A 26,455-nucleotide genomic window follows, 5' to 3' on the forward strand; every position below is an offset into this window, starting at 1 on the left:
TTATACATGCTTCATTATCTACTAATGTCTTGGTTTAATCTTGTCATTCTCCTCACGAACATGCTGAGCATGTACACACATGCACACAAATTGCTCCTGTACTGGAAGCTTAAAGAGAACAGGTCAAACAGAATGCAAGGGAATCCTAGTGAAGAGCACTTAGAAAGCATTTTTGCAATTACGCACTGAGCTGTGAGCTACAAGTTGAAAGATAAATAAAACACAACCCCTATCTTTAGAATGTCTTGTATCTATTTAGGGAAGATGGACAAAGATTGGCTTTTCCACACAGGAGTGCCCTGCACTAATCTTCAAGGACTTAACAGTTTGTGGTGCACAGTGCAGTCTCTCTATGCAGAGCACACCTCCACCAGTCTGTGGATATAATCCTCCTCCTACTCAGGGAGGACATAGCAAGGAATCAAAGGTGTGTTTTCCAAAAGCCCTAGAATGCTGGGGACCCCTGGGCCAAGTCAGCAAACACTCCTGCTGTTTTAGAGGTGTAAGATGATCTCTTTTAGCAAAAGGGACTTGTGATAAAGATTCTCAGAAGCTTCTGAAAAATATGACCCTCTTAAAATATAAACATTTAAAGAGAAATTAGCTGTGTCTTCTCTCGACTGGTTGTGTGAAGATGGATATGGGGTGTCTGAGGCAGCAACGGTGATTGTGTGATCATGAAACCAATCCAGATTGCTGATGTCACTGAATATCTGAACCAGGACCAGCAATGTTTTAACTCTGGAGCCTTTTTGTTACACACACACACACACACACACACACACACACACACACACACACACACACAGAGAGAGAGACAGACAGACAGACAGACACACAGAGACAGACAGACAGAGACAGACAGACAGAGACAGACAGACAGAGAGCGAGCGAGCTTTTATTCAGGTACTCACTTTCATGGACTCAAGCATGGATGATACACATAATTAGTAACTGTGTTTTCTACTTAGATTAGTAACTTAATAACATTTAATAAAATGAAGTTTTGAATGATTCTTAAAAAATACTAAGATGAAGGATTTAGGTAAAAGTTAAAACTATACCATAATGAATAACTATCATTCTCAAGAAATTCCAAGGGACTGGAGAGATGGCTTAGAGGTTAAGAGCACTGGTTACTCTTTCAGAGGTCCTGAGTTCAATTCTCAGCAACCACATGGTGGCTCATAACCATCTATAATGGGATCTAATGCTCTCTTGGCATGCAGGCATGCATGCAGATACAGCATTCATACCAAATAATAATTAATAATAATAATAAATTAAAATAAGAAATTCCAAGAGTTTTATTACCTTAATAAACATCCATTTATATTTAGCATTTATAAAGCCATAATTGACATGCTATTCCCTACTACTTAATCACAAACACCATTAGAGACTTTTGGTATACTAGTACTATAGGTTTTAACTAGAAAGATTTTCTCTTCTTCCTCCTCCTCCTTTGTTTTTAGTTTTGTTTTGTTTTTCATTTTTCAAGACAGGGTTTCTCTGTGTAGCTGTCTTGGAACTCACTTTGTAGAGCAGGCTGGCCTTGGACTCAAAGAGATTGGCATGCCTCTGCCTCCCTGGTGCTGGGATGAAAGGTACATGCCACCACCACCCAGAAAGAGACGTTTTCTGTATATGTTAACTGTGACTGTAATCACCGCAGACAGTGGAAACATTTTTAATAAGTCTGCCCCAGTCACTCTCTAACCCTCAGTGCAGCGGTTTCCATAATCTCCTTCTCCATAAATAACCCACAGAGAAAGAATGTCCTTGGGCTTAAAAATTACTGTATGTAAACAAACCACGGATAATGTGTAACATGATATAATTACCTGGCTTGTGGCAAACCATAGCTGGTCCCCACTCCAACCCGAGGCAAGCTGTAGACAACTTTTTTAACTGTTGCTTGGTCAGGAAAATTAAACATCACAGAGGCTGCGGGAGGACAAAAGAAGGCACTTTATTTAGCAAAGCACAGGAGAGCTGCCCACTCAGGACACAGTATTCAAGGGCCTACTGTGGCTTCTCTGAAATGGCAATGAGTTTTCAGAGAAGATGAGCCTTCTCTACAGCTCTGTCCCTATGAAACCTAAATGAACATCTTCAAACACACTTTGCTTTGGTGATAGTGCAGAAAAGGAGATACAGACAACAATCAAACAGTACTCTACATGTAAATGAATAGTATCAAGGGTGAGCACATCTTTCAGGCTCCTTCAGAGACTTACTTCTGTTTGCCATGAACACTTCCAATGCCGTGTTCTGCAGAAGGTAGCGTCTCGAAAACACAGCTCGGATCTCACTGAACATCCATTTCCCATGAAGCCCCTCAGTGTATGCAAGAACCTAAGATAAATGGGTTAAAAGGACAGTAACCAATGAAGTAGAAACTTAAGACTTAGAGAACACTTTATATAGAGTGTTATGTAAAATCCTAAATGAGTTATCTACTGTTTTCATGATACATCACGGCTGTCAATCAAACAATACTGTATATTCCACCTCTCTAAACTCTCTTGATTCAAGAAGAAACAAAGGAGTAAGAATTATTATATATTCAAAACGACTCTGTGACTGAAACAGAAATTATCCCGTCTGTGGCACACACTGTTGGTACTGCCAAAAATTCCTCCTTCTTTCTCTTTCTCCCTTATTTCATGGAAGCCAGTTACCACTGTGTTCAGTTTTTCCTGACTGGTCTGAGCAAGATTTTTCCAGTAAAAGGTGAGACAGCAGATGTTCTTGGGTTTGTAGGTAACATGTTATATGCTGTAACTGTTCAATTTCTCCCTGGTAACCTGTGAGTAGTCATAGACCCATGGTCTAGGGCAACTATAATATTATTCTGTTTTCCCAAATTGCTTTGCAACTCTGGTAGGACATTTGACCCAGTGCTGGTAATGAGAACAGAGTTAAAGGCGGCTGAGGATGCATTAGAAACGCTGATAAAATGAGTCACAGGAGGCTGACACTCTACTGCCCTTCTTATATATATGGAGATGTACAGCTGACATAATAGCAGCATGGGAGAACCATGAGGAACACAAAGGAGGTGCAGCCAGGTTGGCCCCACATTGGGCTGCTGAAACATGCAGAACATTCCACAGAACACCGAGCACCTAGACTGCCTGCTCCTCAGCACAGACCAGTTCACAGCTGATGAAGCTACATTTGTCGAGTATGCAAAGCACATGTTTTTTGAAGCACCAATGCTGCTAACACATGAACACTTTTTCCTTACATCTGTACCTGCACTTACTTTGCAGAAAACGGAAAGTAGTTCTTAAGTTTCATATACATTAGGTTTCGGTTGCTTTGAAAGTAACTATGAAGTTCTTTCATGGTTCTTTTAAGAAACAAATGCAAACAAGTGTGTGTGTGTGTGTGTGTGTGTGTGTGTGTGTGTGTGTGTGTGTGTGTGTACATGTTCCTGTGGGTATATATGGGTATGCACATATGTGTGGAGGTCAGAGAGGTTAATGTCAGTTATCTTCCTCAACTGCTCTTCACCTTTCTTTCTCTCTCTCTCTCTCTCTCTCTCTCTCTCTCTCTCTCTCTCTCTCTCTCTCTCTCTCTCTCCCTTTCTCTTTCTCTCTCTCTCTCCCTAGTATTTTATGTGTATGAGTATTTTGCTTCCATACATGTTTGTGCACCACCACAAGCATGCCTGGTGCCTGTGGGGGTCAGAAGAGGAAGTCACATCACTTGAAGCTGGAGTTATGTACTGTTGTGAACCACCAAGTGGGTGCTGGGAATCGAACCCAAGTCCTCTGCAAGAGAAGTCAGTGCTCTTAACTGCTGAGCCATCTCTCAGCCCCTCCACCTTGCATTTTGAGGCAGGGTTTCTCACCGAATCTGGAGCTTATCACTTCAGCTAACCTGACTGGGCAGCAGGGATCCTCCTGTCTCTACTGATCTAGCACTGTGACTGCAGCAATATGTCACCATGTCAATCTTTTTTCCCTTATGTGGTTGCTACGAGGAGCCAAAGCAAGGTCCTTGGGCTTGTGCGGCAAGCACTTTATGAGTGAGTTCTCTCCAGGCCCCATTCCAGTTTTTAACTCGGTTTGAGTCTTCCTAAGGCCAGACAGTCTGCAGAGGCTGTTGCACGTGTTTAAGTCCTGAGACATTCAGAGTCAGTCAGACTCTTGCCAAATCTTGGCTCTGTCATTTGCTAGCTCTAGATCTTGGAAAAAGTACCTAACTCCATCATCTTCTGTCTTCTGAAAAGTGGTGACAATAATACCCACTGCTGGTTAGTTTAAGGTCCAGGGAATATATAGAGTAGAGGGCCGGCTCTATAAATTGTTCTTATTGCATGACAACTCCTCTCAGCTTCTAAGTGCAAAACTTCTCATGCATTTTACAAAATGGTTACTATGGTGACTCACTGCAATTCATATTTACACATTCTCAAGTAACTATAATCAGTTGCCATTCTGAATTTCATACACTAGTATAGTTTTTTCAGAATGGAAGAATGGAAAGAATACAAGATACCAACATCTTCTGCATGTGTGAAGTAACAGATATCTTAAGACAAACAGTTGAAAATTATCTGCATATAATTATTTCACCAAGAAAAATAATTAAGACCATTGAAATTCAGTCACTTGAATAAGCATGGTAATTTCTTGTGAAGCCTATGCTGGGCCCCTCATGTAATACTAGTATGCTATGTTACTGTGCATGAATATACATTATGTATATGCAGACACAGGTATGTTTACACTCATGTCTGTCTGCAGGAACTGCGATATATCAAGCAGGTAACTGGGAAAACACGGTGGCCTGATTCTGTGGGTTCTGTCAGAAGTTCTGTCAGGAGGGATTTACTAGTCTCTTGCGTGTACCTTGATTCTTCACTGCTTGCTCTGTTGAAATGAGTCTGTGCCCTTTAAAGCTGTTCCCTCTGCTAGTCTGCACGATGATAAAGCCTGTCTGAAGCACCAGGGAGCCACATGGAGGAAGGGCTTGCTTCCTGTGCTGAAGTACCTTCCGTAGTACCTGGTCTCAATGCCAGCTCCTGAGGTCCACAAAGGCCATCTGCCCCCACTGGACAGCAGTTTCCAAGGACTTCCAGCTCCAGTCGTTCTAGAGCAGTGTCTCTGGTGAGGACACTCCAAGGACAGCTTTACCAACTCCTTGGAGGAAAATTTCTAAAAAACTGCTAGAGGACAGTGTTCCAGTAGGACACTTGTGTGACTGGCGTTCAGGAATCTATAGCATGGCAGAAAGGCTTCACCCTAGGCTTCTAAGGCAGTCCAAGCTACTCCTTCTCCTTATATACAGGATTCCTATAGTTCTTAAGAGTTTCTTATTTCTTATTAGCCATTCCTTGTAGCCCCAATCTCTTGCTTTAATTATAATTGTTTACATTGCGCTCCAGCCATGTAAATTGCTATGTGGTTTCTCTCCCCTGCCTGGATTCAAATGGTTCCTGAAAGGCAGTGGGAAGGTCATTCAGTAAGATTTTAGACAACACTGGGGAATTGTGCGAGGGGGAATAGAAGGCTGTGCACACAGTGGAGAGTGGCCAGATGGGATATTACTGGGGCATGTGATGAGGAGTTTAATCTATTGGTGTGCATTTCAGAAATGTAAAGGAATATCATTTATAGTCAATTGAATGCTGACTTTACGGCATGTTTCTATAAAAATCTGGGCGCCAAGCCCAGGTCTGAAATATGAACTGATACAATAAAGCTGTCTATGTTTTATTTATACCTTTACTTATTACATAATGTTATCTATCTTTTAGGATCTCCTATAGCAGTGCTTTAACTCACTTTCCTTGTAGTTTAAGATATTCTCCTACATCATCCAAGTACTTTTATCAACAGTTGAGGATTGTGGTTTTGTTTTCTTTAGGTCAACTTTCCCATATCCTCTGGCTGTGTCTTCCTGCTTCTGTAAATTAGTTAACACATTACAGAATCTAATCAACAGCTACTAACTACTTCATTTGGCTTCATTTTCTGAAAGCCAAATAAACATGAATTTCATTGCATTCTATAGGTCATAAAAATGAACAATAAAGCATCATGATCCCCAATCTTATGGAATCTTGTCATTTTTTAAAATGGCCACTAACTATTTTGAGTTAAGTGCCTGGTATACAAAAGTAAAGACTAGGCCGGCTTGTTCCCTAAGGTCATCCTCATTCACCTAGAGGCTGAAGTGCACAGGAAACAGGATGAAACACCAGCTTGTAAACCACCTTCCCAAAATGTAAGCTTAACACACATTATCTGGTGATCATGTGAAGAAAAATAAGGCCGATGTGCACTCATCTGAATCAGACATGGACAACATTGTCAGAAACATGAATGGAGCTGTCAAATCGGTTTTGTCTTTTATTTTCCTTCAGAAGCAGCTAATACTGTGCAAACTAAAAGTTCTTGTTTACTGATGGCCTTGCTGACCTCAGGTCACCTAACACATACATTAGGATGAGTAGTACATATACTTCTCTCGGGATATGGAAAATACAAGTTATGCGTCAAGCAGTACGTAGTTGCTGTTTAGAACAACTAAAATGTCATAGAGCTTGTATGTATCCTTGTCAGTGCTCATGAGCTGGTCATATTTTATAGATATTTTCAGTTCCAACAGTTTAATTAAAGGGTTTATAAGTCAATATTATGTTACAGGTCCCCATTACTTTTATAATTCCATGTAAATTACGAATGGCTCAGAATTGTAGCGAATATATTCAAGACAGAATAGTTTCAAAGAGATCTCAGGTTTCTATTCACACAGGAATATATACACTCTCCCCACATCTGCTAGCTAAACTGGGAAGACTCCCCACCCAGAAGAAAAGCAGAGGTGGAGACGGAAGGAGCTGCCCAATCACTGTTGGTATGGCATACTCTCCAGCTTCTCATGCCTGCTCTTGGTGATGCTATTTCCCTAACCAACTCAAGGAGAAATAAGAGACGAGGGTTCTTTTCTATTGCATTTTTACATCACCAGCCTCTTGCTAAAAATACAAAGAAGTATCTGCTCTGACTGGGGTAGAAGACCTGCTGAGGGTGAAGGACTCTCAAACACAGGACATGTAAGATAGGATGGAGAGATGAGGAGTGGGCACTCTGATGGCGAATTTAAAAAATCCGTTTATAAGTCAAATGTTTTCCAAGTTGTTTATTTTCAAAACAAACTGGATCTATTTGGACTGCCAACTTAAAGATACTTACAAGTAATTTTGATGATAGATCGCTAGGTGACATTTAGCATACAACATGTAAAAACACTGAGTAACATTTGAGAATGAAAGTTGACAGTTCCTCTATGTATGTGAACATGATTTCTATACATCTTTTTGTTTTGTTTTTGTTTTTATTAAATGCTGTTTTAACGGTTGCCTAAATACCTTAGTCAGATATTGTGTTACTTTTACATAATGAAATTCAACCTGGAATATACATTATTGAGGTACATTTTCTACCAAGAACCCAACAAAAATCATGTATATGCCAGTATATATCTTTTTTTTTTAATTGAAATATAGACTCTTCTTTCATACAATACATCCCAACCAGTTTCCCCTCCCTCCACTCCTCCCAGCTTCTCCCCAGCTCTCCTATCCACTGGATCAATTTTCAATACATCTTTAAGAGAAGAAGCCAGTTAAAATTTCAGTTATTTCTGTATTTTTTGAAATAAGTAATATTCACTGGCAGGCACTTCAGCTAGTGATCTCATTGAGATGAATTTCTAATATTATTTCATGGTTTCTGTGTAGTAATTAAAAATACATCCTAACAAAAATTACACAGTGCTGCTATAATTCTTAGTGCTCATTTGCTCTCATGTCCATTGCTGGTATATGTTATATTGCTATAGTTCTGATAGTGCACATCTGCTATCATTCCCACTACTGCTATAAGTTATAGGGTAGTTAGGGGTCAATACACTCTGCAGTTGCAGTATTTAGGTAATCCACCTATAGACAGTTTTTTATACATTAATCTTTATATTCTAGACCTGTAAGGTCTGCCCTTTCTCTAGTGGTAAGACCTCAGGCAGTTATGATTCTTCAGTTTGCTTAAGATAAGGAATATACTAGCTAACCTCATCAGATGCTTGTGAGATCAGGTAAAATCATTCTTTTTAGAAAAGCACATGGGAAGTGCTCAACAAAGGATTTCACACTACTATAATTACCCTACCTTCTTGTGTGCAGATACACACAGACACACACAGACAGACATACACAGACAGACACACACAGACAGACAGACAGACACACACACACATACACACACACACACACACACACACACACACACACACACACACACTATCTGGTCCTAATAATTAGTAATTACACCATCAGCAAATGTATAAAGAACTTCATACAATAATTCACTGAACTCAAAGCCACAACCTGTTTTCTTAGCTGTGACTCATATCCTAGAAATTACCTGAATTAACAGCTCTGATCTCAAAGCCCAGGCTTAGAGCAACAGCCACTACTGTGATCTGCAGAAAAAACTGTCTTTGTTCTACCAATCTTTTCTTTGTGACGTAGCTATTTTATAATCTTTTGGTTACTTTCACTTAACAGATACTATGATCAAGGGTGACTGATGAATAACAGAGGCCTTGCTCCTGATCTCTGGGAGATCAGCGTCCCAGGAGAAAGGAAGGACATGTATATTAATGAGGCACAGTAGGCTATGGGTCCAGGGTGTGGTGGTATGTATTGTGAGGAGGAGAGATGAAAGATTAGACTAGTAAAGGGTGGGTGGGAGCAAGATCACAAGGCTAGATCAGGCAAATCATGTGGAGTTTGGGCCCTGGTCTGACAACACTCTCATGCCACTTGAGGATTTTATACAAAGATGCCAAATGATTAAATTAACACGTTAGAAATCATTTCTGTGACTAGAGTGAAGAAAGGATTTTAACAGGAAAACAGGGAGATTGGTCTAATAATATACACAGACAGTAGGTCATAATTAGTTTTTAAAAATTATGAACTCATTCAAAAGAGTGTCATTAGTGTCCTTAACAGTATCTTACATTGTGGCAAGTACTTTTAAACTGGTCTATTTATTATCTGCATCCTGGAGAACAAGTAGAGACAGTGAGGGTCTGTTGATATATTCCTTACAAAGCCTCCATACAGGGCACCTTGACCACTGTGTTGAGTGAAACATTTAGAAGTTTAATTTACAAATGAGCAGAGCTGTAACTGGAATCCTCTAGTTCCACTACACACTCTCCAAAGTGTGGCCTGAGAGAGCAATGCTGGTGAGGCTGATTTGTTTTCGTCTTAATCATGAATGTCACCACATGTAAATGTGTTTCCCAATTTCCGCAAACTTGGCATACTCTAAAATCTTACATTTTTCTCTTTGCTGTTATTTTTGAAAGGATTAGGGACTGGGGACTAGAGAGAAAAGAATTCAACACAATTATAAAGATACTAGTTTGTTGGAGCCATGTGGTGGCACATGCCTTGGATCCCAGCACTTGGGAGGCAGAGGCAGAAGGATCTCTGAGTTCAAGGCCAGCCTCATCTACAATGTGAGTTCTAGGACAGCCAGGGCTATACAGAGAAATGCTGTCTTGAAAATAAAACAAAACAACAACAAAAGATACTAGTTTGTAGAAACTATAATGTTAACTTCTCTTGCAATATTCTGCATGTAACAGCTTTTTAATAGTTACATTTGTAAGTTCTTTATTTTTAGACATGCTTTCTTCAAATTTCAATTGAGTTAGCATGCTTTCTTTGAACCAATGTGGTCAAACTGCTATTTGGATACTATAAATTGTCAGCCAAGTTGTTTAGCCTTTTGAAAATGTATCAGATGAAATGCTAGTGTAATTACTGCTGCAGCCCAACTGATCAATGCTTACCAACCTGACAGAAAAGAGAATTGCTTTTTGCTGGGGATCTAATTGTGCTATGAGAAAACTCTTCCACAATATTAAAACTTTTTGCAGTGAAGAATTTAAGTACACAAAAAAGTGTCTAACGAAGTGAGAAATCTTAATATTTTTAAAATTAAAGACTCAAACATCTACTCCCTGGTTAGCACATGCTTATATGAACTTGCAGGAACCTTCACAAAACAGAAGCATTAATGTCATCCCCACTCTGACCCACGAAATTTTAAACATCAAAAGAACTGTAATGGCACTTCATCCATATATAGCAGAGCTTTTGTGAGGCACACAATACACACAAAGTGGCAGCTACAGTTACTAACAGTGGTGGGAAATCCCACATTTATCCACCCCACGCCTTCTGCCCAGCTCCTAAGTCAACCATTCTGAATACTTTTCAGGTCCCCATGTGCCATGTTCTGTCACACTCCAGTGCCCCTGCACATAATATTTCTTCTGCCTGCCAATCCCTCACTGTTGTGCTTTGCTCATCAACTGCCATTAATAATTAAGCTCAGAGACCCTACTGCTCCTTCAGAGAGCTCTGTACCCACCCTTTCATCACAAAGCCAACCCATAACTGCTGGCTTACTTGGTTTGTCTTCCACACCTGTGACTCTATGATGGGCCGAGGACAGGACTTCTCAACGCATCTCTTTATTTACTGGTCATACTGAACAGAGGCCATCCAACACATGCAAGTTATTTAACATCACTAATACCTTAGCTGATCTGTATTTAATAGTAATATGTTCAGAAAAGTTATTTTTAACATTTTTTATAAGATTTATTCATTTTATTTTATGTGTGAGTGTTTGGTTTACATGCATGTTTGTGGATCGTGCATGCTGGGTACCTGTGGAAGACAAAAGAGGGCACTGGATCTCCTGGAACTGGAGTTATGGATGGTTGTAAGCTACTATGTAGATGCTGCAAATTAAACATGGATCGTCTGCAAGAGCAACAAATGATCTTAACTGCTAAACCAGCCCCCTCAGAAGTTCCTGATAAATATGGCCTGTTTCAATTTAAGCCAGTCATTAACAGTCCCAAGGTAAGCTAGGTATGGGGGCTATAATTTCAATGCTTGGGAGACAAGAGTAGGAACTCACAGGAGGACTGTAACTCCCAAGGTAGCTTGTGCTGCACAGGGACATTCTTAAGCCAACACACAAGAACTGGGCTTGGGTTTGGGGTAGTAACAGAGGACTTGACTGACATCCTCAAGGCCCTGAGTATGTTCCCTAGCATTGTGAAAAGAAAACAAATACACCAGCAAGAATCCAAAGGCCTTAGACTGATTCCAAGTTTAATAGGACTGGATAGGTCAGGCCATGGATGCCACTCCTCTCTAAGATGTTGTGGTGGCCATTCTTGGTTGTCACCTTGACTACATCTGGAATTAAATAAAGCTCAAGTGGCTGGGTATACCTGTGAGGGATTTTTCTTCATTAAATCATTTGAAGTGGGAAGACTCATTTTTAATCTGGATCTTTTGAGGTGGGAAGATCACCTTTAATCTGGGCCACACCTTCTAGTGGCGACCTATAAAAGGACTTGGAAAAAGAAAGCAATTGCTCTTTTCTATTCCTTCTATTGACATTAGAGCCTAATTCTTCGGGATTCTAATGTATACTGAAGACCAGTTGAGACATCCAGCCTCGTGGACAGAACAACTACTGGGATCATGAACCTTCTATTGGTAGACAGCCATTATTGGACTAGTTGGATCACAGCCTGTAAGCCATTCTAAGTTTTGTCCCTTTAGAGAGCCCTGACTAATACAGATGTTCCTTTGTACTGGGTTTACATAGCAGCAAACCCATGATCCTAGCCACAGTAGAATGAACTGGAATGGACAGTTCATATAAAGGCAGTTATCTCAACAGGAAACTTAGGATTGATGGCTGTGAAAAACCTGCCCGGTACCAGAGTCACACTATCATGAGTGTTGGCTGTCTGACCCAGTCAGATAATCTCTCTTGACAATCTGAATGTGAGATATTCAGACGCCCACACGGGAGAATGGGAAGGAGCCAAAAGCAGCAAGAAGACAGTGAGCAGGAACCACAGAGCAGCTGGTGTTCTGAGGAGCAGAAGCCAAGACAGATGAGATGGGTCTCGGTGCATGCATCCTGTCTCCGGCTCTGGGTGCATCTGGTGCCACTTAGCCCTCCTGGCTCTGGCCACACGGGCTTGTTTTCAGCCTCTTCAACATGCCAGGCTGCTTCCTACGATAGCCAAAAAAACATGTTCCACCCCTCCTGGAAGCATCTTTCCTCCTCTCTTTGCCTAGTTCACTTCTCATTTGCCTGCTTTTTAGCTGACCTCTCTAGCTACTTATAATTTTCTACCACATGATCTCAAAGCACGATATACAAGTTCTCTCCACAGCATGTACCCAAAGGTAATCTTATGAACCAATTGCACGTTTTATCAACTGCATTTCTTCTAAATTCTGACCAATTATTTCTCCTTACTACTTACTCTATTACTATTACTTAGTACAATGCCCATTACAGTGCTGAAACTCAGCAAAAATGGTTTTGTTGAATTATTAAATACATATGGAATCAGTGTGTGGCAGAAAAAGGACAAAGACAGAGTATATGTATCATTTTAATGGCACTTGGCATCTATGGTTTTAAGAACAAAATATTTTATAATTTAGTAGTATTTAATTAATTATTATTTAATAACACTTTATAATACTTTATGAAAATAAAAATGAAGTGATTTATTGGAGCTTTAGTGACATTCCACTTTTCCAGGTCCAATAAGAATCTTCTATTTGTAGGCCAGTTAAATGACTCAGTAGGTAAAGGTGTATGCAGCTAAACCCTTAGTCCTGAGTTTGATCCCCAGGAGTCACATGGTAGAATAAAAAAACCAACTCTTGCAAGTTGTTCTCAAACTTCAGCATGCATGAGTGTGCACATACACACCAAACACACAAATGTAACTTACAAAAAGGACTTTCCTACTTGAATTTTATTGTGCTTCCTCAGAGGAAACTTTAGTAACACCAGAACTCACTTCTGCCCCCTGCTCCACCCACTTCCATCTTTCAAATGAACATAATTTGAACATAATATCATAACCCTGATCATGTCAGATGTGGTCTTTTCTTCCTTCCACACTCATCTCAGAGACAGATCAGATGTAGAAAATGCCATTCTGGAGTGGGAACAAATGGAAAGTTCCCTCCCTCCTCCTCCGGATATCCCTGGGTTGACGCTAATTTCAGAAGTGCTGATGCCATCCATGTGAAAAACAAGAAAGCCAAGCCCGGCAGAGTGGGGGGTGGGGGTGGGGCTGTGAAGCTGAGTTGAGAAGAGCAGGCAACTCGGGCAGCCCGAGAGGCCCTTCGGTTTAGGACTCGGTCCCTCAGCTAACTCTCATCTGTTATGTCGCCGTGTGTGTTTATAGGCCCCACAGCTCTTTCTCTAACACACACTTTTGAGTTAGGAAATCTGCACAGAGCTGACACAAAGTCTGTTTCTTCACTTAGTCTACATGCCTGCTTTTTACAGAAGGGTGCGCGCGCGCACACACACAGCCTCTGTGTATATTATCAGTTTAATTTTCCATAAACATAAAGCTGCCCTAGATAATAAAATCTACTAGAATTTTTAAGTATGTAAGTATTAAATATTTTCATACAATGTGTTTCACTATAGTTCTCCTTGTCTGCTTGGTAAATCCCTACTAGTAAAATCTGCTGCTCAAAGCAGCATTTATTCAAAGCATAGTCAACCATCTACCAAGTGCCCACCAGGAAGGCACCTGGCTCACGAGAAACCAGGACCACAAGATGAATAAGAATGATTTCCTAGAAAAAAAGACTTTTCTTCCACAGTAGTAATTAGCAGATGAAAGTTGCTTTAGTAAAATTTGAGTTTAGAGTTTGTGAAATGTATCTGCCCGTGAAAACCTGACTCCTAAGCCTTGACAGTACATGTAAGGGGTTCCCAAGAGAATTCTTTCTCTACCACCAGTGCTATTCTGGCTCCACTCTCCTGGCAATAGCTGCACTGAGACCAAACTAGAGGCAGGGAACAAGCAGCATTTACATAGAATTCTTTAGTTTCACTTCCTCATAGTGGTGGGCTAAAATCATTCTTTTCCCAAGACAGGGGATCTCTATGAGACCTCAGTCAGACTTGAACTCATGATCCTCATACCCAAGGCTTCCAAGGGATGGGATTACAAGCATAAATCACCAGTCAACTACCTTTTTTTTTTTATTTGTATGTCATGCTGGAGGTAAGAACTTGGGCTTGGGAGGATGACAGATCAAATCTTTGTAACTTATTTCCTATCAACAGTTTCTCCTCATACAGCATGAGAGCACTGTGGGTGTAAACCATTAACACAGCTGGCACAGCAGGCGGGGTGGCACAGTGAGGTGCTCTATGCCATGCTGAGGAGGGAACTCAGAAGTCCTCCCCATCAGAACCTCAGGGACAGTCAACAACCTGGGAGGAAGAAGGAGCAGTCTGTCCCCATTCCAGTTCTTTTCCAGGCTTCTATGCTCCAATCTAAAGCTTCTTTTGGACTTCTTGTAGTCCAACTAACTCTGGTTATTTACTGGACTTTTCCCCCTTATATACTACTTAATAGATGATACTCAGTACTCTGTCATGTGTGAAGATTAATCTTTTTAAAAAAAGTGCTTCAACTAGAGACAATTTGGCTCCTGAATTTCCTTGGGTTTTCTACTTCTCCCAATTCTCTACATGGGAGGGTGATTGGCTATTTGAGGGACATCCATTGCTCTTTGCTGTGCATCAATATCACTCATGCTACTGCAGGAAGAGAAAACAGAACTTTGGGGATCTTGGAACTTGAAGGCAGTGCTCTCTGGCATAAGGAGCATGATAGAACAGCCCAGGCCTGCACTGTGTTTACTTAGCTTACTGTGCAGCCTTACAACATCTGTCTATTTATAGCATAGCTCTACTTCACGGAGGAATGGCCTGTGAGTCCTAGGACAAGTCCTCTGTCTCTAGGCAATGCCTTCCATCATCACACTTGAGTTGTACATCAAACAAAATCTACAAGGGTCAGAATCTACTAAGTTCCAGGAATGACGCTGGCTGCTGGGAATGGTGTTAAACAAGACAGAGAGGTCCCTTTCATTCAGCCTGTGCCTGTGTCTACAAGGCACACAGGACAATTGCATCTGATTGGCTGGCTGAAAGAATGCGATGAGCCTCTATGTAGTGTTCTTATCACAGGCTTGTCTGCTGTAAGGCGGTGCTTCTAGAGGTATGAGGCCTTCCAGAACACTCACCGAAGAAAAGACACATGCAAACTGTGACTTCAAAATCAGCTTATAGTTAGGGTGAGCTCTGAGAAGTTCTGGGATTCTGCAGAGGCAAAAAAGCAACAAAGCCCAGGATCCGTCTATATTCTGGAAAGAATGCTGTGGAGGCTGTTTACACAATGAGTTTAGGAGGATAAACCTGAGATCTCAATTAAGGCAGAAGGAAGTGGAGGACACTTCAGACAGGTGCAGAAGGAGAGGAGAGGAAAAGTAGACTGTGTTAAACCAATTGAGTATGTCCTGGTAACGCCACTGAGAAACCAGAGGTGCTGCAGGTTTCTGTGACTCCAGAGGTGCAGTAAGTGCAGGGCTCTGCCATCTCTAGGTTTAGATTTTGGCACACATAATACTGTGAGAAAGAGAAGTGGTTCAGTCACTCAGACATTAGATGTGGCCATCACTCAGCAACTACCCTTAGGGGCAGGAGTTTCGGCAAAGGAAATGTGTTAACAACAATAACAGTGACCCTATCCATATCTGGAATGATTGCCAGTAAATTAAATAAAACGAATTAAAATGATTAAAATTGCAATCTCCGTCGATATGAACAAGCTTTCTCTATAGCACTGTTTTCTTCCCACACAAAGCTATTTCTGCGTCTTACTCAGACACCACACTGATATAGAGCATCTTCCTTCTGCATGGACTGGCATGTAGCACACAGCAATGGCTCTACATGTGCAGTTCCACGGCACACCCACCCCATGTATGCTTCTCCAGAATGCCTGCCTGCTTTAGAAGATAAATCAAAATGCATACTAGAGACATCCACATCATGAATTCATTTATGAAGAGTGAGGCCCATCTGGCACAGAATCCCGCCTAGTAAGTACACATGTGTTAGTACATTTAACTAATGATATTTTCATGAAGGTTGTGCCAGAATTTTGGGGTAAAAAAAAAATTACTGACCTTACGTTAGAGCAGCATGATTCTTACTGTGTAGGCGGATACATTCTAAATGGTGCTCAAGGTTTGAAATCAGACTACTACAATCTAGGTGGGCATTCCATAGAGAAAAGGAGAAAGTTGGTATGAAAAAGGAAGATACGGGTATATGTATAAAAGTATTATCATTAAAATATAGTGACCTCTAGTGCACAGTGGTATGTAAGTGGGTCATCACTACACTGTTGCCTACGGACATTCAGCCAGTAAAGGGTGGCCTGAAACAACAACTCACAAGGACTACACGACACACTTCTCTTCTCCAACTAAAGCACACTCCACTTGTCTTAACAGGAAGACCACCACAGATTTACAACTCATTGCCTGAGTCACAAACCCCCACAGGCTTGCTAACACTGAGCTTGCTGTGCAGAAAACTCCTGTGCCCTGAGTTCCTGGGAGTGCGGATGGTACTACATACAAGAAACCTTGGTGTGATCTATCAAAATCTAAAATACACACACAAGTGCTGTAGCCCAGAGGTTTCCGATCTTGACCTTGGTGTGCATTGTGGAGATCTTACCCTGAAAGTAAGTTAAGTAAGTACCCGATGGAGCATTTGGTGTAGTGCTGTGCACCAGAGCACTATGCAGGCCTGAAGTTGCCTGGAGAGAATTAGAAAATATGTAACAACCTCCTCCCCTGAAGTTGGGGACTCTTATTTTTTATAAGAGAAAAGGAATATAAAGTTGCAAAAACCCCAAACGAGGTAAGTACATGTTTATTTATATGGAGAAAAGTCACAGAGGATGCAGAGAACAGGGTCTCTTCTTCTGGGCCTGCCCAGGGCGAGTTTGCAAGCTCACAACAGCCCACAATTCTTGGTCCTCCTCAGCTCTCACCAGGCCCCCGTGAGTGTGGTCTGAGTGCTACTGCAGGAATCTGTGAGGATACACACTCAAACCGACACTAAACATCTTCGTAATTTACCTGATTCCTCACTGTTTCACACTGATTTCTCTGACTTGGTAATAAAGATAACCGGTTGGGGATGCTATCACTAGATAATAATTCCTTTCAGTTCTTGGCACAGTGATCTGATTCATGCTTGTTTCATTTAGTTCATAGTGTCAGCTTATGCCATTTTTAGGATTACTGAGCATTACGTTTTAAAACATTTTAGAATTTTAAAATATTTTAGAATGTATATGAAAAGTACCTATTTTTCGCTCTATTTAAAAACAAAACAAAAAACAAAAACAAAACCAGAAAAGGATTCCTAGTCTCTCCACTAAGGACTGATACGCCTCTGTGAGAATCTATAGCTGGCTCTCTCTGAGGGCCCTTTTACCCAATGAGCAAAGGATACTTTAATGCCTTGTGAAATAAGAACACTTACCTCTGAAAATGCCCAAGGATCTAGGCACTGAAGGGTAGCACAACAGAAAATCGATGCTAAAGAAAAATTACACTTCCTTCTACTTTTTAGCTCCTAGATTGGCTCTCACACAGCAATATTAAAAAGAAAGTTTAATATATGATAGCTGACAATTTCACACTAATCCCTGCTGTGCTTTCCCTTTTTTTTTCCCTCAACTGAAAAAGCAAAGTCCAATAGACAGCGGGAGATGAGTCTCAGGGCTGCTACAAGCCTTTCAACCCTAATCGAATGGGTGTAAAAACATATATAAAAAGATGAAAGTGCTCTGCTTTACATATGGCAAAACACATCAGGGAGACTCTGAAAAGAGAAGTGAGTCGTTCCATAGGGGCAGGTTAGGTCTGATGCTAATGCCGGCTTAAGATGGTGACAGTCTGGAGTGGGGAGCCTGGCCAGGCTGCTTTAATTTCTCCCTGGAATAGCTCTCGCCCAACCTTCTGCAACACATCAAAGTCTCTGGAGCTCAATTAAAATTGGATTATATTGAAATGCTCCATCTATGGGAGCTGTGTGTTCACTAACACTTTTCTCTCAGTAATACTCCAGATGACAGTTGCCCATCCCAATTTACACAGTTGTCATAGAGACGGGAGGAGAGCAGTGGAGAAGCAACACAAAGGAAAGGTAAGGGCTGGGGTTTCTGCAAATGAAGAGCTTCCTGTGTTTCCTGGACCCCATTTATTACACCAGTGACAGCACCCGAGACACAACATTATTACACTCTGTATCTGAGCATGATGTGAAAACAAAGACAGCTGAGACTGGCTCTGGAATTAAGGAGCCGTGGTCTAGTGTTTTCAGCTTACTAAGAATTGCCCTCAGATGTCCCTGCGGGCCAAGGGAGAGAGTGTGACTGGCAAAGCTAGGAAGTGTCAATATCTACTTTTTAATTCGCTTTCTTTTCCAAATCTGCCATTAGAAAGGTTAGATGTTGGGCAAAGACAGTCGTCATGGCTGTCATACTCCTGCGTTTTAAACACAAACTGGATTTGGTCACATCAGCGAACAGTAATGAGGGCCATCACTGACACGGAAATAGATTTCCAAATTTGGATTCGGGAGTTACTTCTGGTTTTAATGAGTGGGTATTCTATAATCTTCACTAACTTCTCTTCTGACATAAAAGCCTATCGACCCAGGAAGGACACCGGCAGCTTCCTCAAAGCCTAGATGAAGACAGCCCAAGTGCCTGGCAGTTCGAAAGAGTGGTGTACTTGGCAGTGTGGACGGCTAGTAACCATCCTCATTCTCATGTAGGTAGAATGTTGCAGGCTCTGTGAAAACTCTAACCTTTCTTGTAATTGGCCTATTGCATTATTAGGACTGTTCTCCTCCCACTGTGTAGGTCACCATGGAAATAGACTAGCTACTGCTATTCTATGGAGAAGTACACTATTTTTGCGTGCTAGACCCTCCAAAACTGTAGATCTTTTTCTCTTGGGAAGATGTGTTAGGATTGTGAAGCACAACAAGGCAGAGACCACAAGTGCAGGCCAAAGGGCAAGGAAGCAAAGATGTGTCAGAAAATCTAAAAACCACACAGATCAAAATTTGTCAAAACAAGCCCTGCTTTAAAGCAACACGAAGGGCCCTACAGCTTGGGCCCTGACAAAGCACAGGGGCTTTATTTATTTATTTATTAGCCCAGCTGTAGAAAACACCATCTAATGAACCTATCTGGGGCGGCTGTCCCCATCCTGTCAGGCACGTCAGGAAATGACAAGCACTGGGGACAGGCCGCCGCCAGTCACAGACAGGCCTGCCAGCTGGAGAGTTCAGCCCCAATCTAATCACACCACCAGAAAATAACTTTCACGCTTTCAGCTTGACAGGATGGACTTGAGGAAAAAAACTAGGATTGGAAACAATGCTTTTTGTTTCAATTACACCCAGTTTTGCACAGTAATTAAAAATGCCTAATAACAGGCCTAATGCACGTTGCTTTATAAAAATGCAAAAAAAGTCATATCATAGAAAAAAGGGATAAAAGAGTCACATTGAAAATATGGGCACAGAGAAAAGGAAGGTCAAACCATCTGTCTCCTTCAATGCACAAGCCACATGACATTGGAAATTCAACTGTGTTTTCAATTCAGTTTATTGATACTTGAATTGCTTGTCTTCAAAACCAAGCTTGCAAGGGTGACCAGCAGCAGGGCTGGTTTCATTCCTGTGTTCTGAGCATCAACACACATGAAGAGAGTAAGGAGACGGTAAAACTAGTACTAGTATTTACAGGTAACTGTGATAAATGCTCTGCCTTTGGAGCTGTGGGAAAAGTGTCATTATGAACAAATGCATCCACAGAGGGCACAGCAAACTGGACTGTGTTTACAAGGGCTTGGAGAGATCTCATTTACACCAGGCAACTTCCATTTCAGTATCCTGTAGATATGATAGGGATCTACTACATTCACATGCAACTATTCAAAGTTGTCCATAACTTTGTGTGAGCTCATATATAAGCAAATGTAATAAAGTATTTCCCAGACAACTCAGTGTTTTCACTGACAAAACCATTTCCACAGGGTAACTGCTGGCATTATCATTAAATCCCAAAGAGCCAAATACAATGCTCCATGTGTATCTATGCTGTGTTATATAAGGCATTATTAACACTCAGGAATGAAGTGCTCTTTATTCTGGTTATGAAAAATAAATTCCCATTCACAACTTTCACTGAATCTCAAAAGCCAACACTAAATCAAACATTATTATTTGCATTACATTCCTGAAATGTCACCAGTACAAACATGGAGTTGTCATGTAGTAATTTATTCACAAGCACCATCACCTTAGTCAAGTATTTGGCCATTTTCTATCTATAAAGCAGTGGGAACCATGTTAACCTCAAAAGGACTGCTGTGGTTTAGGTGGTGAGTCGAGGTGGATCAAGAACTCAAAATCGGGTTTACAGAACAATACTCACCCCAGATGGTAAGTAAGGTGGGGTATTTTTAACTGAACCAAGAGTAATTGTTACTTATCATGTGCAAATCAGTATGCAGAGAGAAGGGGGTAACTAAGACTAGAAATGTCTCAAAGAGGAAGGTGAGCACCTGCTTCCTGGACATGAACCGTGGGCTAGTCCATGAACACAGGAAGGAGGTCTGGGACTCCAGACTGCTGTACTGAGGTGACGAACATGAACATTTCATATTTCCTCATACCAAGCGTTTCCAATGTATGATGATTTTATTCAAGCGTCAGTGTATAATTTTGTCATTAGCTGGCTCAGTGTGGCTTTTCTGCAGCATTATTTAATTCATTTCAGTCATGTAGGAGCATGGAGAGCTCTGACCTACTGACCCCAATTTTCACTTAAAGAAACAAATATCCTTTTTGCAAACTAAGACAATTTTTCTCTTGTCAACCTTGTTTTAAAGTATTAACCTTATTCCCGATATGGTAAATATCCATGTTTGTCATTGAAATCTGCTAGGCACAGCAGCTTTAATCAAGTTATGAAATTGCTTCTGGTCCTACTTTATCCATTTGGAGAAATGATTAAAATAAACATGCTGAGTGAATGAGCTCACACTGGGGACACATGATGTGTTTTGGTTTTCTTTGCTATCAACTAACTCTTAGAAGGAAACAAAAGACAAACAGGCTGTTTACATCTTCTCTTGGTAACAAGACTCAAGATTTCTGGAAGACCATGTAACTGGCCTGCCCCGATACTAGGGGTCATCACAGGGGCTGAGCAGATGACCCAGTGGGTAGAATGTTTGTTGTACAAGCATACAGACCTAAGTTTGGATTCCCAATACCCACACAAAAGCCAAGCACAGCAGCACATGCCTGAAGCCCCAGTGATAAGGGGATGCAGATAGGTGGATTGCTGAGACTTGCTGAGTAGCCATTCTAGCTAACCAAAGAACTTCAGGTTGTCTCAAAACACAGGGTGGAGAAGTAGGGCAGTGTTAACGCACACCTTTAATCTCAGCGGAGAGGCAGAAACAGAGCACAGGGAACCAGAGGCAGATGGATCTCTGTGAGTTCAAGGCCAGCCTGGTCTACAGAGTGAGTTCCAGGACAGCCAGGGTTACACAGAGAAACCATGTCACAAAAAAAAAAAAATCAGTAAACAAACAAGAACAAGGTGGAGAGCAATAGAAGAAGACACAAAAATCGACTCCAGCCTCCACACATGTGCATGTGCACCCTAACATGCAAGCACAAAGGACATGAACTATATAACACAGAGGAACAAAGTCATTGTAATGGATCACTTATTCCTGAACTTATGAGAAACAGAAAACTGAATACTAATCCTAAATTGAAAATGACCAAATTGCATAATGCACCCCTAAAATAATGTGGACTTTCTAGAAAAAGAGAGAACAGAGTAGAACCATGGTTAGACACCATTTGTATCTGTAATATTTTATTCTTCAAAAACAAGCCAAAAGCAAATGTAGAAAATTTTTGTGGTATGCTGAAGTTAAATAGTTGTTGATATGACATTGGTTATTTTAGTCCAGCTTTTTTCTATGCACATACAGTCACTGTATGGCAAATGAGGTGATTTTTATTCCTATTTTACAGGAATGAAGAAGAGATAGGTGATGTTCATTTGCCTCATCAAGGTCACAGAAACTCTGAAGGCTAACAAAGCTGAGACTGCAAGTTAAGAGGCCCAGTCTAAATGCTCTTGTTCTTCCAAAGTATACACATGGAAACCCACCTCCCATGATGACGGCATTAAGAGGTGGAGCCTTTGGGTGGTGACTGAACAGGTCATGGAAGCTCCATATTCAAGAATAGAATTCTACTCCATAGAAAAGAGGTTGGAGGAGCCCACTTCCCCTCTGTCCAACTGAGTTGTCTGGCGGGCGGGGTGTGTGTGTGTGTGTGTGTGTGTGTGTGTGTGTGTGTGTGTGTGTGTGTGTCACAGAAGGAGGCATCATGTAGGGAGTAGAGAGCAGCCTTCACCAGGCCCCAATCTGCCTGCGCTTTGACTTAGGCTTTATACACTGGACAGTTAAGCAATGAATTCTGTCTGTCTGAAAGTTTGTTAGAGCAATCCAGAGGGATTTCTACCTTAGACTACCTTACCTTAGACTTCATACAGAGAACATTTTCACAGAACTATGGGCAAGTTTTCTCAGTTATTTATTTATTCTTCCAAAATTCCATGCAGTTTATTAACTTTTCCAAGTTTCATTAAGTTCTTAGAACTAGTTACAATGAAAATTTCAATCAAGGGCTTATGAAAATTCTCCCCAACATTTCAACATCACAGCCCTTTTCCAGGACCTTAACAACTTCAGTGGTCCTTAACATGGCATCACTACTGCCAGCTTTTCCTAAATTTTTACAGAAACACATTCAGATAAGCAGATTAACTGGCTGATTTTCAAATTCATTTCATAATATAGTGTTTGCTCCTGATTTCTGCATTCATTCAATGCAAATCTCAAACAGTCAGTTTTCTGATACACAAGGCACAGTGGCAAATAACATATTTTAAGCAGCTGTATTTAATAGGCTTAAGTGCTAGGTGAAAAGGTTGGTACTTATGGGAGCGTAGGCAAGTGAGCAAGAAGGAGAAGTGCTGAGGTCTCTCCTTAACCTCCTTTCTTTGTTCAGACCATGCTGTGTAAAGATGAGCTGACCCACTGAACTCATACAAAGGATCTTCTCTTTTGAGTGTACAGCACAGCTCTTCCTTGTGTGTTTCTTGTTGGCTGGGCAATGAAGTCAGAGTCAGGCTCCATGTTTTACCCTTTCTGCGGTCCCAAAGAAAGATCTTGGCATTGGCTTAGCCATTGGATTCAATTCGAGTCACGTCATTCTCTGAGCATGAATGTAGCAAGACAGCTTCAAAGAAATGGGTGCCATGTCTAAGTAAAGAGTGATAAACGTAGAACACTAATACAAATTCTTAGTTTTAAATATTTCAACTATAATAAAAAGAATATATAAATGTAACACAGGCTAAGTACTAAAATCAAAAGGACATATCAAAAAGCAGAATAGAAAGAAGGAAATGCAGATAAACAAAAGCATGGACCTTAGCAAATGAAAAGGAAGAGTATAAATAATAATTCTAGGAAAAGATGAAATCTAAAAGTAGAGTCAGAGCACTGATGGAAAGGGACTCTTCCAGTTATCAGGTCACTGTGCTACCTAATGGCTAACAAGGCTTCTTGAGACTTAAAACTAAAGTCAAATGCTCTGAGAAACTTACCATAGAGTATTAGAAATTGAATCCTCATTTATAACATCAAAGTCCCTCCTCTGCCCAAAGGCAAGAACTGTTCTACATAGTAATTCTCTGTGCAGTCTCTTGTTCCTGATGGCTTCTCTCCTAAGTCCATGCCAGTGCGGGTGTCTCAATCCAGTGAGGTCCAGCCCACACAGTTTTTGAGTTGCACACCTACAGTGCAGTACACACTAGACTTCTTCAGCTAAACTTCTCATAAAACTCAACGAAATAAGCCCCAAATGAAGCCTTATTATTTTAAGAAAAGTCAACACAAGTGCATGGTGGGTCTGGCAGAAATGGTTATGAACTCTATACTCTGAGGGACCTAAAATGCTGAAGCCCTGTTGTAGAAAAATGAGAGCAGCAATACCCTCCTCCCACAAGGAGAACAAGGAAAGCTCGTGCAGTCATTTCTTCTCTGGGAACATGGCAGAGACGGTGAGAAAGGAAAAGGCCTTCCCCTCAACAGAAGCTTCCCTATCAGGAAAATGTTTGTCAGAAAAGTTAGTTTGTGACATGCCACAAATTATGAGCTTCATGGATAAGCTCTCTAACTGGAGCAATGTAAATACTTCAAAACTTCCTATGGAGTTACCAGAGATGAGCTGGGAGAAACTAGAAGGCTGTGGTCTTTCCCTTTACCAGGTCAAGAAAGAAAGTTGAGGTAATGGTAATATAGAAGAGCACTGGAAAAGAGAGATGAGGAACTGATTCCTGGAGTTGCTGGGGGGGGGGGGGGGAGAAGGGGAGGAGGAGGGGGAAAGGGGTGGAGAAAGTGAAGGATGTTCCTGGGAATTTCTGTGGCAAGTGTCTCAGGTCTCATAACCATGGGTAATTTCACCTGCCCCCTAACTAGGCGTGGTTCATCTTCCCTTCCCAATCCCCACAGTCAGTTATTGTATAAGGATGCTTATTCCCAGTGCCCGGGCAAGCAGTCTCTCAAGCTTATCGGCACGGGCACAAACAGAGTTGCCTCACCTACAGTCCTGCCTGCTGTGGCTTCCTGACAGAGCTAGTATTACACCTGTTGACTGTACTGATGGAACAGCTGGCACTGTAGATGCAACTGTCACCTAAGCGACTCCAGACTGATTACTCCTTCCAGTTTGTTTTTCTTGTTGTAGTGCATACTCACTCAGCGCACTATCACCTGGGGGGCTTGTCTCCAGCAGAGCTCATGCTGAGGCTTAGTGTCCAGTACTAGGGTGGTGGGGTTTTTAAGAAATGTGGCCTAGTAAAAGGTGATGAGGTGATTGGGTCATGAACAGTGTCCTGAAGGGACTGGTAGTGGTATCTCTCAGTGCTGTCTCACGGGAGTAAGGAATACATCAGTTCACAGACAGTACGTTGTGGTGATGTATTGTGTCCCCCAATATACTGTGTCCCCCAATAAAATTTACCTGAGGATCAGAGAAAAAAGCCAGCCACTATATACAAGTCAGGCAACGGTAGCACAAGTCTTTAATCCTATCACTTGGCAGGCAGGGATCTGTCTGGATCTCTGTGAGTTCAAGGCTCCACTGGGAACAGAGCCAGGCATGGTGGCACACACCTTAAATTCCAAAACTAGTTAATCTTGGAGGTCTAGTGGTCTGTATAGACAGATAGGAAGTGACAGAGCTGGGCAGGAAGAGGAAGTGATGCAGCTGGACAGAGAGAGCAAATCAGATGGCAGAACAGCAAGGCATATAGGCGTGGGTAGACAGGAATTAGCTGGCTTTTGGAAGCTGCGGAGTTGGTGAGGTGAGGATAGCTGTGGCTTTCCCTATTTCCCTGATCTCTCAGGTTTTCACTCCTATATCTGGCTCCGTGTTTTTTATTTAACAAGGCCGTTTGGAATTCATGGACAGCCAGCATGTGGTCATGAGCAAGCCTGGCCCTTTCCTAGCCTGTCTTGCTTCCTTGCTGCAAGCAGTCACTTCCATTCTACCTTTCTGCCTAAATAAATAAACATAAAGAACTAAAAATAAAGGTGTCTTCCTACAAGATGTCTCACAGTGCCCCCTCCTCATGCTCTTGCTTGATATGGAAAACTGGGATCATGTGACTGGCGCTCATCCTGCTGGCCATTTGCATACGAAAGCTGCTTCGTTCCTTTCTTGGCACAGCAGGGATATGCCTTCTACACGCTCATCCATGACCACCAATATTTCCTCTATCTCTAACCTTTGGCAAACGGGAAAGCACATGAGTCAAAGTTAAGAATGACTGCAGGAGAACCTCCGTTTTGCTAGAAAAAAAAGAGGAGTAGAGCTCTGTGGTGCTGTGAAAATGCATGGACTCTAGCACCTAGTGAGCTTCTGGTTCCACCTCTGTTTCTCTCCTTTCATTGCATCTGTGATTTGCAGCAATTCCTTTGACTCTGTTTCTACATTTCTAAATTTTTTTTTTTTTTTTTTTTTTTTTGTTGTTGTTGTTTTGTTTTGTAGTTTCTCAAGACAGGATTTCTTTGTGTAGCTCTGTCCTGGAACTCACTCTGTAGACCAGGCTAGTTTTGAAATCAGAGATTCACTTGCCTCTGCCTTCTGAGTGCAGGGATTGCACATCCCTCACCCCAAAGCCTGAAATGGAGATTTTAAGAAGTTGCTATAAGGATTTAAAAACAAACAAACAAAAAAAAAATGACTAGTTAGAGATGGCTTGGTGGGTAAGGGTACTTATGGCC

The 26,455-nt window shown here is 41.4% G+C and overlaps 1 protein-coding gene across 10 annotated transcripts in view; it reads right to left on the reverse strand.

Annotated features, from left to right (window-relative positions):
• Nbea (neurobeachin) overlaps nt 1–26,455 on the reverse strand; it is a 545,747-nt gene that overhangs the window by 96,042 nt on the left and 423,250 nt on the right. For all 10 annotated transcript variants that reach the window (XM_076574103.1, XM_076574106.1, XM_076574104.1 and 7 more), the window contains 2 exons: nt 2,241–2,358; nt 1,845–1,947 (listed from right to left, as the gene is read on the reverse strand). In XM_076574103.1, the coding sequence (XP_076430218.1) occupies nt 1,845–1,947; nt 2,241–2,358 (221 nt within the window). The remainder of the gene's footprint in view (nt 1–1,844; nt 1,948–2,240; nt 2,359–26,455) is intronic.

Source organism: Peromyscus maniculatus, chromosome 6 (genome assembly GCF_049852395.1).
Source record: "Peromyscus maniculatus bairdii isolate BWxNUB_F1_BW_parent chromosome 6, HU_Pman_BW_mat_3.1, whole genome shotgun sequence".
In the NCBI taxonomy this organism is placed as follows: Eukaryota; Metazoa; Chordata; class Mammalia; order Rodentia; family Cricetidae; genus Peromyscus; species Peromyscus maniculatus.